General features: G+C 37.1%; 1 protein-coding gene across 4 annotated transcripts in view; it reads left to right on the plus strand.

Moving 5' to 3' along the window:
• The window catches only part of SLC4A4 (solute carrier family 4 member 4), a 364012-nt gene that overhangs the window by 171691 nt on the left and 174899 nt on the right, over positions 1–17422 (plus strand). For all 4 annotated transcript variants that reach the window (XM_015471675.3, XM_015471674.3, XM_005208064.5 and 1 more), the window contains 1 exon segment: positions 1203–1382. In XM_015471675.3, coding sequence (XP_015327161.1) covers positions 1203–1382 — 180 coding nt within the window.

Below are 17422 nucleotides of genomic sequence, written 5' to 3' on the forward strand. Positions count from 1 at the left end.
TTGGTGTTTTTTTTTTTTTTTTTGATATTGAGATATGTGAGTTCTTTAGTACTTTAGATGTTAACCCCTATTAAATATATTATTTTCAAATATCTTTTCCCATTCAGTAGGTTGTCTTTTTGTTTTGTTGATGGTTTCTTTTACTGTGCAAAAGCTTTTTATTTTGATGTAGTTCCATTTGTTTATTTTTGCTTTTGTTGCCTTTGCCTGAGGAGACAGATCTAAAAAAATATTGCTGAGACTGATGACAGAGAGTATAATGCCTACGTTTTTTCCATGAGTTTTATGGTTTCAGGTCTTACATTTACGTCTTTAACCCATTTGAGTTTATTTTTGTAAATAGTGTGAGAAGGTGGTTTAAAGTGGTTTTTAAAGAAGGTGGTTTAAAGCTAGTAGAAATTTTAGGGTTTTTTGGGTTTTTTTTGTAGAAAAACTAAGATATTAAACTTTCTAGAAAATTCTTGTCAGGTTATACTTTAAAATGAATTATAGAATATGTGGTAAAGGCTTTAGTTGGATCTAAACAGGAAGAATAAACCTCCCTTCTTAGAAAAGACTAAGGTATAATTTTGTACTTTAACCTTTCTTTCACTGGATTAATTAGTGTTCAAATAACCTGATATGGGCAAAGGTATTATCTTTTTTTTTTTTTTTTTTACTTTGTCCTATTATAAAGCAATTACAGACGAATTTGAGAGAATAGATTAAGAAAATCAATAATGACGTGATGCTAAATTTTATATATTCTCTTCAAGATTTTTTCATATCATTTATATTTCTGGCACACTTCCTATGAAAGAGTACATGAAATTTTCTAATCTTACTTTTAAACAATTGGAAAGCGTAAATTATTTATTGTGTTACTCATAGAAGAATGTGATTAATATGAATTCACTCTCAACCAGGATTGAAAAAAATTTACAAAGCAGTTCTTCCTCTCCAAAGATGTAATTAATACTGGAATATTTCTAACTCTCTTTAATGCCAATAGTACTATACCCTGTATCTTTACCTTCACAGAAAGTGGGAAGTTGGAAATTGAAAAATAATATATTGATATTAAATTTGAGGATAACATCCATAAAATTAGAGTTAACAATTTTAGTTAAAAAATAACTTATTAAAAAAATAAGTTAAAAAAATTTGACTTTGTGGTCTTGTGACTGAATTTTGGTTTTGGTTTTGCTTTGTTTTTATTTCAGAGATGATTGTTGACCATCAGATTGAAACAGGCCTATTGAAACCTGACCTTAAGGATAAGGTGACCTATACTTTGCTCCGGAAGCACCGGCATCAAACCAAGAAATCCAACCTTCGATCCCTGGCTGACATTGGGAAGACTGTCTCCAGTGCAAGTAGGATGTTTACCAACCCTGATAATGGTAATGCAGGGGCCGCCTGACCGCTGCCCTTTCTTACCTGCCTTACTCACTTTACTCCACCTCTTCTCACCTTTTTTTTTTAAATCCCTCTTCTTATTTCTTCTTTTCTCAACTCATATGCCACAACCATTTCATAATGACATGTTTTAACCAACTGGGAAGACTTGCAGTCCTATTGGAAAGATTTCAGCAATTACGACTGTAGGCTGCAAATGCCAAGATGCCATGGTTGCTCCATACACCTCTATTCTGATTGACTGAGAGGGTTTGGTAATAATGCAGTGATGAATCAATTGAATGTTCCCAATGAATCAGCAGGCCTGTATATTATTGAGTACATCAAGGAATATGCTTTTGACTTGGTGGTTTGTCAGAATTAGGACAGACTAAGCTTTAATAGGTACTCCGAAATCTCGTATTGTGAAGTGTTTGCTTGATATATGAGATGGTGTCCAGCCTATAGATGGTCATTCATCAAAATAAGATTCAATATTATTTTTACTGCTTAAAAAACCAATCTGCTCTTTTGCAATGTGATAGATGTGAGAATTCAGGTAGGATATTAGCCCGATTTTGTAGCAATAGGAAAGGCACTATGTTTTATGTATACTCTTTTACATTTACCAGAATTTCTTGCAAAGTGTCTGGCTTCTGTATCATTGTCTTTGTTTTGAATAAATTTCGTAATTGGGTGTAGGCTGAGAAAGGAGAAGTTATTCTCATGAGGTATGGAAAATTAAAGTGTAAAGACTTGCTAAGCATTGGACTGGTCAAACGAGGCCTCTTCCATCCCACGCCCAATCTTTTTGGTGTTAAGAGAAATGAGTAGATAAGGGAACTTTTAATTTGCTGTTCTCAGCTGTACTTTCAGAATAATATAAAACATGTTGTCATAGAAAAGATGGACTAAGTGAAGTGTATAAACTGAATTCTAACTCAGTTCACTCTATTTCTGGAAATTGAGTTTTCTTACTTAATATTAAAATTAATGGCTTTCTGGGAGAGAGCTTACTATTAGCAAACTTTGCTATATTTTGGAATCATTCCACATAGTTTTTTAAAATGAGTGTTTAGTAAGTAAGCAGAATCAGATGAAAAGTTCAATTCTGTTGAGTGACTTTTATATTTATGTAATTGCTTTTGTGTTTCTCTTTTTGAAGCACAACAGGTTATAAATAATTAAAATAAGAATGCTCTTTAAAGAGCATTCACAAAAGGAAGAATCTAATCTAGAACATTCCTATGACAATTTGGTTCTACCATATCTGAAATATTGCTGCTCACAGGAAATGTTTTGATTTCTCTGCATCTCCCATTTTATTTATTTTTTAAATTGCATTTTGAACAGTTTAATGGCTGGAAATGTTACGTGATAAACAGTTTGTTGAAACTGATGTCACAAATAATTTTAAGAACAAATCATATTTTAAAAATTATGGCATTTAAAGTACAAGTCTGTTTTTTAGTATCTTATTTGTTAATCTCTGTCTCACATAAAATGAAAATTTTATGATTTGGAGATTTATTTTTTATCATGAAGTCAGTGGTAGTATAAAGAAGCGAGCATTGTTTTCAGATATTGCTATATTTGCAATGAGAAGAGGAATGAGTATGGCAGAGCAAGGGTACCTTCACCACCAGTGTGGTATGAGCTTAACTTTCCTGGACGTGTAGGTAGAGTAAAAGTTAGGAACAGTTGGGTCTTTGTGGCAGTATCTTGTGCTTTAGGGGAGAGTATTTGGATGTGAAATGCAATTATTGAGTTGATATTGCTCGTCATTCATCTTCTACCCTATCAGTAGATCTTTGTACTGCAGAGAAAAGTTGCAGTTGCCTTCACTACTGAGCTTCTCACATGTGCAATGCCTCAGATGCTGGGCAGAAGGCAAGCAGGAAGTGCAGGTGATTCTTTTTCTTTCTGACTTGTCAGCTGATCAGCTAATACCCTAAAGCATGGAATATGACTAGGCCTTTAAAACATATTTTGGCCTTTTAAATATCTAGAGGCAAGTTTTGCCTTGAGAGATACTATAAGAATGACTTTCAGGTGATTCCAAAATATTTTATTGTAAATTATCAGATGGCAAATTTTTGATTTTCTAGAGGCACTTGTTCTTAACTTGCAAGTTTATACATATAGTTATCTTTATATGTTAGGATTTAAATACTTAATATCTTTAACAACTATGAAATGTTCTTAGGATAAAATTCTAAAATAAAAAGTATAGAACATTTTATACTACTTTAATAAATCAGAATCTTTTATCTATGGTAGTTGGAATAGATTCTAATATCTCCATGTAAAAATGTTGATAAACTTATCACCTTGGTTTTCTATCATAGACTATAAAATAGAATGCTGCCAGTTTTAGTTATAATAATACCCGTGTTGTTAATGGCTGAAATCTTTGGAGTTACTCTAGATTAAAAATTTTTTCATTCCCTAGTCATATGCCACCTCTTATATACTTGCAAGGGCCAGTTGTTATCAAGAATTTTGAGGACTGTTTGTTAAACATAGCTACTATTAAAAATTAACATACAACTAGATATTATATATTAAAAATAATGTTAACGAATACTCAAAATGCATTATCTCCTTCTTATTTTACTATAGGCTTCCCTATAAAATAGTGTGTTACTGTTAACTCTTCCCAAATCTACATTCAGGGACTTTATACTGGAAGCTTGCAGTCAGTCCTGATGGTGGTATAATCACCATAGACATCAGCAAATACTACAAATCAGGACTTGATATATTGTTTTGTCAGTTATTTACAACTTTAAAAAGAGTTAGAGAAAATGCTAATAATGCAGGTTAAGCTTACCTATGTAGTATCTATAGCCGATATCTTAGCTTGGGCTTCTATAATATGTTACCAAAGATTGCTGTATATACTTAAAGAACAAGCATTTATTTCTCACGGTTCTGGAAGCTGGGAAATCCAAGATCAAGAAGCCACAAATGCAGTTCTTGGTGAGTGTCCACTTTGGCTTGTAGATGGTCACCTTCTCATTCTATCTTCAGGTGGGGGAGAGAAATCGATCATCTTTCTCCTATTTCTTTTTATAAGGATGCTCTTTTGGAAGCCAAAATTTATATGCTGAAATCCTTACCCCCAATGTAATGGTATTAGGAGGAGGGGCATTTGGGGCAGAGTCTTCATAAATGGAATTAGCACCCTTTACATTGAGGGTTATGGCACCCCACTCCAGTACTCTTGCCTGGAAAATCCCATGGATGGAGGAGCCTGGAAAGCTGCAGTCCATGGGGTCGCTAAGAGTCGAACAAGACTGAGCGACTTCACTTTCACTTTTCACTTTCATGCTTTGGAGAAGGAAATGGCAACCCACTCCAATGTTCTTGCCTGGAGAATCCCAGGGACCGGGAAGCCTGGTGGGCTGCCGTCTATGGGGTCGCACAGAGTTGGACACGACTGAAGCGACTTAGCAGCAGCAGCAGCAGCACATTGAGGGTTAGGATTTCAGCATGTGAATTTTGGGAGAATGCAAGCATTCAGTCCATAACAACTGTTAGAATGTGAGTCGTACAAGGAATTGAGGAAATAGTCTTTCAGTATTAAAAAACTATTATTCAGTTTAATAAAGGAATCACCCATGTCATTGATGATTGAGTCAATGCATTTTCATTGCTTCACTTTTGTCTTCCTCTATAGCATATATGATAATGGATGTTCAACATGGGTGTTGGGCCTATGCTTGTTTGCCAGTTGCAACCATAAGTCAGCTATTGATAGAAGAGTTTGGTAAAAAGCAACAAAAGCATTGTATGAGAATCAACTGGCTGTATACAGTTTACAATAGAGTATTGTATATTTATTATTTGTATGTATGCTATACATCTTTAAATCAGTAAAATTTACCACTCACACCCATTTGCGCTTGCGCACACACACATACACACACACACACACACACACACACACAGACACACACACACATGCACAAGTGTTTTCACCAGAGAGCTGGTTCTCAAACATTTACCAAAACACCCACTACCAGCCCACCACTGTCTATCCATGGCTAAATTTTTTAGGGTCCTGATGTGGCTTTGGATTCAAGATGATTGAATGATTTAAAAAGAAATGAAAAACATTTTTATTTGTAATAAATTGGGGAAGAATCAGGTTTATAATATCTTAATTATTGTGAAATTTCCACTTATCCAAGACATCTGTGAATTCTGGTGGATATATCTGCCAGGTATGAAATTTGAGGCAAGTGCCATATTTTATATATTGAGGCAAGCTCAATTTATTAATGGAGGCATTTCTATCAAGTTAGTGTCACAGGAAGAAAATTAATGAGGTTTTCCTTTCCTCTGGTGTTAGATTTTCCTTTCCTTACTCTCTTTTTATTTCTCACTATTATTTTAGGCTGAACCATATACAGTTGCCATTTTTGTGGGTAAAATATAGTTGACTACCAACAGTTTCATATGGTTCTATTTAATAGTTTGGTCAGAGATACTTAGGTAATAATTCTGTATTATTTTAGTTTACTATGAAAGAATAACATTGAAGCCTAAGAATGTTTCTTAATAGTGTTTAGAAGTCAAATAAGGTATATTTAGTTTGCATTTTATTAGAAAGTGAAAGTTTAGACTTAATTGGTATTTTTTCAAAAATATTTAGTAATATGTTTCTGACAAGGTTACCTGATAACTCTGTTTTAAAGAGCTATGTTTTATAGGATTATATGATTTTTTTAAATGTCATTTACCACTTAAGTGGATACTTGTGATATGTACTGTCTAACAAAAGATGGATAAGACCCAACTTTAAGACCAAGAACCTTAATTTGAGTATTCAGCTTTCACTGCCTTTATGGAAATTTGGGCAGTGCTCTCATGAATTTGTCCCTGGTGTTTTCCTGATTTCATTTCTACTCCCTAGACTCTCATAAAAATCCTTGCCCTCTGTGGTCTAGGAGATGCCCTTTACTGAGAAATGATTTTGGTTATCCAACTGGACCTAGGCTATGAATTTCATATTGCACAATCCATTTTTATGACCCCAATTTTCATTATTTTTTAAGTGAAAAACTGTAAAGGTAATTTAGTACTTAGCTTCTATGTCTGTAAAACATAAAATGAAGATTAAATGAGATAATGCATGTAAAATGTTTTGAATGGTGATTGTACATAGTACCATCACTGTACTTTATACAGTGGTACCATAGTACCATCACCCAACAAATAATATTAAATTATATGTAATTGTATATATTATATGTTTAAGCACAGGTAAGGAAGAAAAATCTCATATTGAATGATGGTATTTGCTGGAGTGATATTTGCTCTATAACTTACCATTTGGGAAGAATCTCATGGATATATTGCTGATTTATTTCCTCTGCCCTTCACTAAGTGATACCATTTCACTAGCAGTGGGAGAGGAGGAAACTCTCTCATCACAGACCTCTTGCAGAATAGTCTGTCCCCATCATTGATTTTCCTCTTTGCTGGCTGTCAGGGAAACCCTAAACCACACTGAGAATCTAAGACTTAAGGCTTCTCCAGTAGGTAGATGAGGGTTTGGAAAAGGTGGTGGCTCCATGCCAGGGCAACTGCTGCTAGACATCATCAGGCTGCTTCTGGTGCACTGTGGCCTCTTCTGTAGTTACAGGGAGCCAGGGCCTGCTCCTGATGGCATCTCTGAATTTTATCTCAATTTACCTTCTTTTTTTTTCTATCAGTTATGAGAAATGCAATACCACTTGCTCCTACCCTGTACTTTTTCTGCAAATTCCTCTTTTCATTAACTTCCAGGCAGTATGCTGATTCCTAGCTCTTTCCTACACTGCAGTTTCTAACATTAGAACAGAACAATTTTCCAGGCATGAATCCTGGCGTGGATTGCCATGCCCTCCTCCAGGGGATCTTCCCAATCCAGGGATTGAACCTACGTCTCTTATGTCTCCTGCATTGGCAGGCTGGTTCTTTACTGCTAGTGCCATCTGGGAAGCCCCTTAAAAAGTGTGAAAAGTGAAAGTTGCTAACTTGTGTCTGACTCTTTGCGACCCCAAGGACTATAGCCTGCCAGGCTCCTCTGTCCATGGAATTCTCCAGGCCAGATTACTAGAGTGAGTAGCCATTTCCTTTTCTAGGGGAGCTTCCCAATCCAGGGATCAAACCCAGGTCTTCTGCATTGCACACGAATTCTTTACCATCTGAGTCACCAGGGAAAAAGTGTAGTCTCTTGCTATTACCTACAGTAACATAAATAGTGGTTAGCAACAAAACAATGAAAAAAAATCAGTGTTTTATTCTGTTAATTCTTGGCCCTATTGAAATGGAAGTGGAATTAGCTAGGCTCTCACTGCTTTGCATCTGATTGGAGGTTAGACATATTCCAGCTACTTGGTTTGGGTATTAGGTCAAGCTGCCTAGATGCTGGCACTTGGTAGATCTGGCTGGGACCACTGCCAGGTTTGGCAGCTTTCTCACTCCCTGTAGACATTCTTAGGTTTTATCTGGGTTTTGGATTCCAGCTTATCCCAGTAGTCTCTGTCTGGGTTATTCTACTCTGAAGTTCCCCTCTCCCCTCCATACCCTTGAATTCAGACCTGCTCCCTGAATCAGTGGGGAAGGCAGACATTTCCCTGACTTTCCTCAAAGGTTCTGTCCCAGAAGTGGTCATCGTGTTTCTCCAGTTCTAAGATAGGTCAGCTCTCAGGCCTCCATCACCTTCAGAGGAGATTCAGCTTCCCAGGTGCCTTTCTGTGTATAATCAGCTCTTTCCAAAACCAGCAGCACACATCCATCTGTTTTGTTCAGAACTCTAATTCTCCGTTCATTTGCACAGCACAGATGAATGTTCTGGCCAGAATTCAATGAATGACCAAGCTCTTCTCAGCCTTAGATTAAATGAACCCATCCATGGAAAGTCACTAGAAAAATGCCTCAATAAATGTAATCTTTAATAACACTGATGAAATAACAGTAGTATTTCTAAACCATCTATCAGACACTATTCTTATGTTATTTTCTTTTCCTGGGCAGGTGACTGAACATCCAGCTTTATAATGTTCAGACTGTTAAATAAACAACACAATTTTCTCCAAGAGTCATACTCTCTGAGTATTTGCTAGTCTAGTCTGCTCTTTATGGCAGTGAAGAGTCAGGCTTAAGAGATACAACACACACACACACACACACACACACACACACACACACACACACAAGAGATACAACACAAGTAAGTGTTTAGGTTTTGATATTGAAAGCCTACTTTATAATCTCCTTGAAGACACACCATCTTTTCCAAAGGCTTCATTCTAATCCAGGAGAAATCCTTAGTAGCATCATGAGTTTGAGCAGTTTGCATTATCATAGTCTTAAGCCTCAGTTTCTATACCTGTAAAATAGGATAGTAATGTCTCATTCAACATATACAACCAGAAATAAATGAGATATCTTTGTGAGAAGTATTTAATAATCATAATGTGAGATACCGTTGTAAGGAAAACTATTATTCAGAAAGGTTTTAAGGGGAAAATGTAGTGCCTTTCAGATTTAAAACTGAATACAGAGCTTCAGTTCCCCACCGTTATTTTGTATTCTTTTAACTTCTGCATCTTTTAGTTTTTTTTCCCTACTACTCCGTATGTGAAAGCATTCTTGGAGTTCTGTTTTTAAAACAGTGCTGCTTTCATTATCAACCTTACAGACGCCAAATAATACGTAAGGAGATGCCACTCATGGCTTTATAATGTTTTTAACTTAGGAGTATGAAGATTGACTAATATGTCTGAGCAACAATAGTTCTTAGCTATCAGTAAATAATATTGGAGAAGGGCATGGCAACCCACTCCAGTATTCTTGCCTGGAGAATCCTATGGATCGAGGAGCCCCATCGGTGAGTACAGTCCATAGGGTTGCAAAGAGTTGGATACAACTGAAGCGACTTAACACACACATTAATAAATTATATATATATATATATCAGGATGTTGAAATAAACATATTTAAAATTTTTACTAATTGCCAGTCTATTTTACAAAACCAGGGTCTATAATGGAGTAAAGGAATGGAATAATTCTTATTATCTTATCTTACCAAATAAGAATATTTCTTCTCCATTACTTCTTTCTCTGAAAAGGAGTCCTTAACTGATTTTCTGCTGCCGAACCAGGAGTAAATCTTCTTCCGAGGCTTGAGATCTTGATGGAGATGCCCTTGTGAAATCTCAGTCTCCCCAGCCTCAGGTTACTCTAAGAGCAGACAGGGGAGTAGTTGTATATCCTACTCTCTGCCCTGGTCCCTATAAGAGAGAAATAGAGAGGAGAGGAAAGGGAAGCAGAGGAAAACGTGAGGAATGAGGGAAGGCAAAATGGAGACGTGAGATGTGAGCACTGTGTACTCTTTACCATGTCTCCCAAAAAGAAAAAAGGGAGAAGAAAACCAAAGTCTTCCGAGAATAACTAAATATATCTCATTTCACTCAAACCCTGTTTCAGTAAAAGTACAAAGGACAAAACGGAGATTTTTTTTTTCAGGTTTGTGAACCTGATTTCTTAAAAATGACATTTTGAAATTAAAGCTGCATCAAATGAGGCCAAGGTTGCTGCCTTCCATGTTTTCCAACACCCTTGAATAAAGGAAACATTGTTTTATCAATAATAGTAGTAGTAATAGCAGCAACAGTGTTACCTCCCATTAACTGAGCACCTATTATACACCAGGTATTGCTCTCTAGGATGTTTTTATTTATTTGATTTTCATACCTATAGTTTATTTATTTATTTACTTTACAATATTGTATTGGTTTTGCCATACATTGGCATGAATCCACCATGGGTGTACATGTATTGTTTTTAAAGTTTCTATATTGTATCTCCATTTGCAGATGAAAAGCCTGAAGAAATATAAAATAAAGAAACCTTAGAAATGTGAAATAACTTACCCAAACGCATAAAAATAGAGGAACCTAGTATACTTAATAACAGTGTTCTGATTCAGCTACAGTGATCATGAGCTTCCTCAACCATAATTTATTTCCCATACATCAGTGAGTCCAGGGCTCTCACTTTGTGTAATATTGTGATGTTAAAAGAGCTCTGAGTCTTTCTATGTCTAGGCAGAAATTTATGTGAAAGATGGCAGTTGGACATCTTTATTGGCTTTCCAAATGGAGATTTCTAGGCAACATGTCATGTGTTTATGGGTGAAATAATGCTAAACTCCTGAGCTAAATTTCTTGGCTAAATAATGGTGTGGAATACATACAACATTGCAATCGTGAAAGAGTCCTAAAATATTAACAGTAGTTAATCATCTTTTTAAAAAGATTGTTAAAAAAATTGATAGAGAAGCTTTTTTTGTGGCGGGGGGTGGGTTATTTGCATGATTCAAGTAGGGACACCCTTACTTGAACAGATTTAAGATTGATGGTTTTAGACAAGTTGATTCTCAAGGAAAAGATGAATCATTACAAAAAAATCCTGTTCATAACACCTTTTTCTACAGTCTAGATATTGGGAACCGTCACTCAGAAGTCTTCAGGGTTTTATCTTTCCTCATCAAATCACAGTAATATAAACCAGTTTCTTGTTTATGCCGGAAGCCAGGCAAAAATGATTTAAAAGAGAATATATAAGATAGTAGCAAAGCTAAGTTGTTTATTTTGTAGCTTAAGTGTAGAAGAAGTACAATGAAAGCATTATTTGGAAAAGGCTTACATAATATATCATTATAATGGTATAATCATAAAGTTTGGCTTGGCTTTAAGAACAGCTTTTTTAACATTTTGTCTATGGAGTAAATTTGTGATGAGAAGAAAAGCAACATAAAAGGGTTATAGAGTTTGTATCTCTTCCTGCACAGAAGTACAGGGAGGGTCTAACAATCAAAATGTTGAAATTTGCCAATACAAGTAATGGATGCTGTGAGCCTCCCAGTTTTCATGAGGGTAAGCAGCCAGATGGCTCCAATCAGCTTTACTAAAACACAGGTGCCAAGCCTCTATGGGCAGTTTCATTTTCATGCTTGTCTTTGGAGCCAGATTCTTTGCCAGTGTGTGCCAGGCTCCATTCCACTGTCCCTTTGATGGCAAGGCTCAGCATTCATGGAGGCTGTATATGCAAAAAGGTGTTTCCATCTTTAGTTCCCAACTAATAACACACTGACATGCTGTGGGGAAAGTGGAGGGAAGAGAAGCTGTCTGGGGAAGCTAGTCATCAGCATCTGAGTTTTGGAGCAGATTTATTTTAGGAGCAGGCCATGGTATCAGTGATAAAATTTGGGTAACTTTGTATTGTCCAGCCGCTGATGAGTGTGAAGGCTCTTTTTAGTTTACTTTGCATTCCTAACCTCTGTCTGCTCTCACTGAACTGGAATTTTGGTTGGTTCTTTCTTGGGCCCAGATAAATGGCAGCCAGTAGTCTGGCCTTCCTTCATGTCCTTTAGCTAAGCCTGCAGGAATATTGGCTCACAAGCAGGTCCCCTTACTGTCAGAAGAAATAGGAGGTGAAAGTTGGCCTGTATGACAATATGTATTTCTATATGCCTCTCTCTTAACAAAAGCAATTTTGGAATTATCTCAACTGGTTCATTTCCCTTTTTCATTTTTCTTAGTGCGATACAAACTTGCAAAGAAGTTCAATTATGGGAAACAATTAAAAATTCAGATTGCAAAGAAAAAACATCAGATTTGCCTCAAACAGGTGTTGGCACAGATGGCCCGCTCACAAGTCCTGGCTTTATTTACAGCTTTTAAACACAGAAAGATAAATTGACAAAAATGTTTCTAGATTTTATAATGTGCTGAATGCCCAAATTTGCCATCAACTTACATTAATTTGTAATTGATTTAATTTGGAACTTGACCTCCCCAGTCACCAATAGCCTTAAGAGCGCTATTTGTCTGTCCTGTCACTTGCATACTTGTGTGAATAGATTATCTAATGTTTGGTTCTGTTTGATATGCTTGATTTGTTACTTTGATCATTTAACAACTATATTACTAAGGGAAAAAAACTCTCTCAAGTCAAATTGTATGTAGTCTGATGGTTAGTTATTTCCAACCTCATTGTTGTTCCTTAAAGGATAATTATGCTGCCTGTTTCTTACTAGGAGTGGGGCATTTGATGAGAATAGCAAAACAGATGACATAAAACCCAAATGCAACTATCTCCGGGCTGAAGTTGATGGTGTTCTCCAGTTGATTGAAAATATTTGGAGGAACCATACTATATATTTAGCCTACATCATTATTCAGTCTCTGATGTGCTCTAAGATTTGGCGTGGGTGCACCACATATTAAAATTATACTAAAAATAAGGATTAAAGAGCAACAAAATGAGAACTAATGTGCCATTCTAAATGGATTTGTATTACGATATTGATTTATCTATACCCTAGTCTCATGTTGCTGAAGGGCTAAAAAACAGGAGGCAAAGGGTATTAAAAACCAGTTTTATATTCACCAAGGAAAATATTTCCTAAGTCAAAATATGAGATGTTGCTTTCTGCTTTGGGTAGAAGATCCATAAAAGGGGATGTTGGACAGATCACAAGAGAGTGCCTTGCTAATATAACACCTTGCTCCCTGTGCCTTGCACAAGTGTGTGTGACTTCCCTCTGTGTGTGCTTATGTGGTGCAAGATTATTAACAATCGTGATCTTACATCTTGAGATTAGTGTTCATTACGTAAATCTTCTCTCTGAGTACAATCCATGTTTTGTGTATTCGTGCTTCAGGGTGGATCAGCCATTGGTAGTTGGGGAACTATGATGATTGAATGTAATTTGTTTCAGGCTCTGAAATTCTGTGTTGGGATTTGTACCATCTAAGAATGCAGGGTCATGGGAGGGGGTGTGTGTCAATGTAATATGTCATTGTTCTCCTTTAACCCGCTTGTGTGATTTGCTTTAGTATTTTTTTCTTCTTAATCAATGCTTTCATCCTCATCCTTGCTGTGGCTGCTCATGTGTCCTCCTCCTCCTGTCTTCTGCTTCTGGCACTAAAGCCCGCAGCCCGCTTGAGAACTCAGTGCCCTGCCTAGCAACCCGCACCTTGGACGATGACCCCCGAGTGCGGCGCAGTCCCAGCGTGGGATGGCTAAGTAAGTCAATGGCCGGGAAAGGGCAAGGACGGTGGCGGTGGTGGCGTGGGAGGGCATGAAGACGGGGCTTATGGTAACTAACTGAGTGAAAGTGTCCTCAAGAGTGCCTGAAAGGGTAAGGCTCACAGATTGCTAAATTCACAATTATGGATTCATCTCTTCTACTAGCAAAGAGGAGAGTAATAATGTATTCTCTGTGTGACCTGCCATCCTGAATTAAGTTGAGAACTTGTAAGCCAGTGGAAAGAGTTGGAGACGAAGGGCTGGGCTTGGCACTGGCAATGTCCCTCCGTGGAACATTTATCAGAACCTCAGTTTCCTCGTGGGGGTGATGATGTCATATTTTCTTATTTCAGAGGATTGTGAGGAAGATATCATGAAGATGAGGTCTCTACAGGAGGTTTGAAAGCATTCAAATGCTGGTCAAGAGGAAAAACTTACCAAGTTAGTGGTTGAAAAACCCCTCAAGTACTGCTTAAGTGCCAGAAAGGCAATAGGTGCTACAGATGAAAATGTAGCATAAGATAGAATCTTTATTTTTGAAAACTGTTTGTAAAGAGATAGGATATACATACCTAAAACCAAAAGAGAACGTGTACCCAAAACACATGAACTTTCCCCTGTGATTTCCAAATTTGATTATATGTGATAAAAATTACTTTTAGTTGTGAAGAAGCCCATTCATGGTGACAGCATTGGGCTTTTAGCTGTAAACTGTTACTTTTCTTAAAATGAACCTATTGATTAAGCTTTTTGCTTAGTGTAAGGAAATTTCTCTTACTGGAGATGTTTTCTCAGATGACTTAATGGGGGAAGTTTTACTTCATCCTAAAATGATGTTTGTTGTGGTCAATTCTTCTAGGATTTATTGGAGTGAATTTGATCTTTTTAGAAACTGTAGTCATAATCTCCATGTCCCATAGAAATATAAATATATGTTGTCCATGTCAGGCACTGTACTTGACACTGGGTATTTTATAAATGTATAAGTGAGTCCTTGCCCTCAGCAGGGCTTCCTTTTTAGTGAAGAAGGCAGGTAAAATGGATAACAGTTGTAGCATATGTTAGGTAAAATGACTAAAAGTACATACTCACCCACACACACCCACACATACACACCTACCCACCCCTCTCCACACCCCACAAGATTATGGGAACATCTGCTGGGCCTGAGAGTTATGATGGTAGAAGAGGCTTTTGGACAAGATGATTTGGGGGTTAATCTTGAATAAAAAAATAAGAATTTGGTGGCAGGAGAATTGGGAGGAAGGGCTACTTACTGAACTACTAACTTTGCAATTATTTCTGCTGTACAGTAGGCTGAAGAAGCTTGAATGATAATTTTGTATATAATAATGAGTAGGCAAACATTAATTCATCACTTTTTTGGTACAATCCTTGAGCTAAGGATTGGTACCTTTATGGGGCACCATTTAATTTTCTGAACAATCCTGTGAAATGTCTATTGTTATCCACAGTTTACAGATGAAATGGGGATTAGGGAGGTTTAATAACTTGCCCAAATCATAGAGATCATTAAGTATCTTGGGTAGGAATTGAACTTCATCATTCAGTAGTTTCATCTATAACTTTGATGAATAGTGTCTTACTGAGGTTCAGTTCAGTTCAGTCGCTCAGTCGTGTCCGACTCTTTGCGACCCCATGAATCGTAGCACGCCAGGCCTCCCTGTCCATCACCATCTCCCGGAGTTCACTCAAACTCACGTCCATCGAGTCAGTGATGCCATCCAGCCATCTCATCCTCTGTCGTCCCCTCTTCCTCCTGCCCCCAATCCCTCCCAGCATCAGAGTCTTTTCCAGTGAGCCAACTCTTCGCATGAGGTGGCCAAAGTACTGGAGTTTCAGCTTTAGCATCATTCCTTCAAAAGAACACCCAGGACTGATCTCCTTCAGAACGGACTGGTTGGGTCTCCTTGCAGTCCAAGGGACTCTCAAGAGTCTTCTCCAACACCATAGTTCAAAAGCATCAATTCTTCAGCGCTCAGCTTTCTTCACAGTCCAACTCTCACATCCATACATGACCATTGGAAAAACCATAGCCTTGACTAGATGGACCTTTGTTGGCAAAGTAATGTCTCTGCTTTTCAATATGCTATGTAGGTTGGTCATAACTTTTCTTCTAAGGAGTAAGGTATAAGAAATTCATATGGTTACGTTGCCAGAAAGACTTATTTACCTTGCAGTGAACCTTCAACAATCACTTGATTTTCTCTGCAAAAGTCATGCATTTCTTTTAATAAACTTTTTTTTTTCTCAATTGGGGAAAAAATAAATTCAGGTACAGAGTTTAGTCACTAGAGTTTGGAGTCAGACAGAACTGGATTTGAATCCTGCACCTACCATGTATTAACTTCTTGACTTCGGGCAAGTTACTTCTCTACTGTACATTTGGGTTTACATAAAACCCAGCCATAAAACTGGGTTAATCTTACCAACATAGGATTGTTGTGGGAATTAAATTAGAAAATGTATAATGCTTAGTGTATTGCTCAGCCCTCAATAAATATAGCATTTACTGTTATTAGCCAAGTGCTTATAGGAATTGCTTAAGACATTGTAGCTATTCTTATCCTTTTAAAGTTTTATTTATTCCATGTCAGGCATTTAGACATTGATATACTATTGTGGATAAAGTATCAAGGAAACTGACCAAAATGTTCATTTTGTTCATGTTATGGAAATATGGCAACTATTTGGAAATTAAGACCACACCCTGGGCCAACCCTTCTAAGAAAACATTTTAGTCATGAGAGAATAGTCTGTTCATTTTCTATTTATATGATATATTCTCTCCCTAAACAAACAGCTTTGATATATCATCTCAGTCACCTTCCCAGAGCTTCCTGTTACCTATAACATCAGTTCAATACATTTAATATACACATATAAAAGAATAAAGATGTGCAAAGTGGTGTTAAATCTTGCTAGTATCTTACCTGCCTGCTGCTGCTGCTAAGTCGCTTCAGTCGTGTCCGACTCTGTGCGACGCCATAGACGGCAGCCCACCAGGCTCCCCCGTCCCTGGGATTCTCCAGGAAAGAACACCAGAGTGGGTTGCCATTTCCTTCTCCAATGCATGAAAGTGAAAGGTGAAAGTGAAGTTGCTCAGTCGTGTCTGACTCTTATCGACCCCATGGACATCAGCCTGCCAGGCTCCTCCGTCCGTGGGATTTTCCAGGCAAGAGTACTGGAGTGGGGTGCCATTGCCTAGCCAACCTCATTTTCATCTCTTCTTGGTACAAAGCTCTATCTAATCTGCTTGTCCTTTTTCTCTTGGCTTATATTGTGGTGAGCCCCACTTCTGTGCCCTCTTGCTTGGCCCTTCTGAGAACACCTTTTTAAGTATGGGATCCAAAACTACTCAGTAAGGCCCAAATGAAATCCCATTTCCTTTTATAAAATTGTTCTCAAAAACACAAAAGATTTTTTCAGGTCCTGTATGTCATAGTTTCTGATGTCTGTGGTTCACAGTTGAGGATTTACTGTGTATTGTTTTATGCAGCTGTCTGATGGTTCATTATTTGCATTTTTTCATTTCAGTTCTATAAAAAACTCCTTTTGGTCAGGGGCTGGGTATCATGCTTTTGGATCCCCTGAAGTGCATTGTACAGTCTTGAAACATGGGAGTTGTACAGTAAATATTTATTAATCCTTGACACTCCAACATCTTATTAAGAGTAACCAGTAGCCCAGTTTTCATTAGGGCCCATCTTGACCACAGTAACCAAAAGTGAATATAGTTTACCGGGAAAAATTATTTCCCAGTATTTCTGCTCACTTCAGTTTGATGAGTTTTGATCAGTTCATTCTAATAGTCAACATAGAATTATTTTTCAATAATAAAAACACTGCCCAAAATATCACCTAAAAACAGTTTTGTGGACAAGGTTCCATTAATTTAATCTTTTCGTATTCTTAGAAAAGATATTCTA

This window comes from Bos taurus, chromosome 6 (assembly GCF_002263795.3).
Source record: "Bos taurus isolate L1 Dominette 01449 registration number 42190680 breed Hereford chromosome 6, ARS-UCD2.0, whole genome shotgun sequence".
In the NCBI taxonomy this organism is placed as follows: Eukaryota; Metazoa; Chordata; class Mammalia; order Artiodactyla; family Bovidae; genus Bos; species Bos taurus.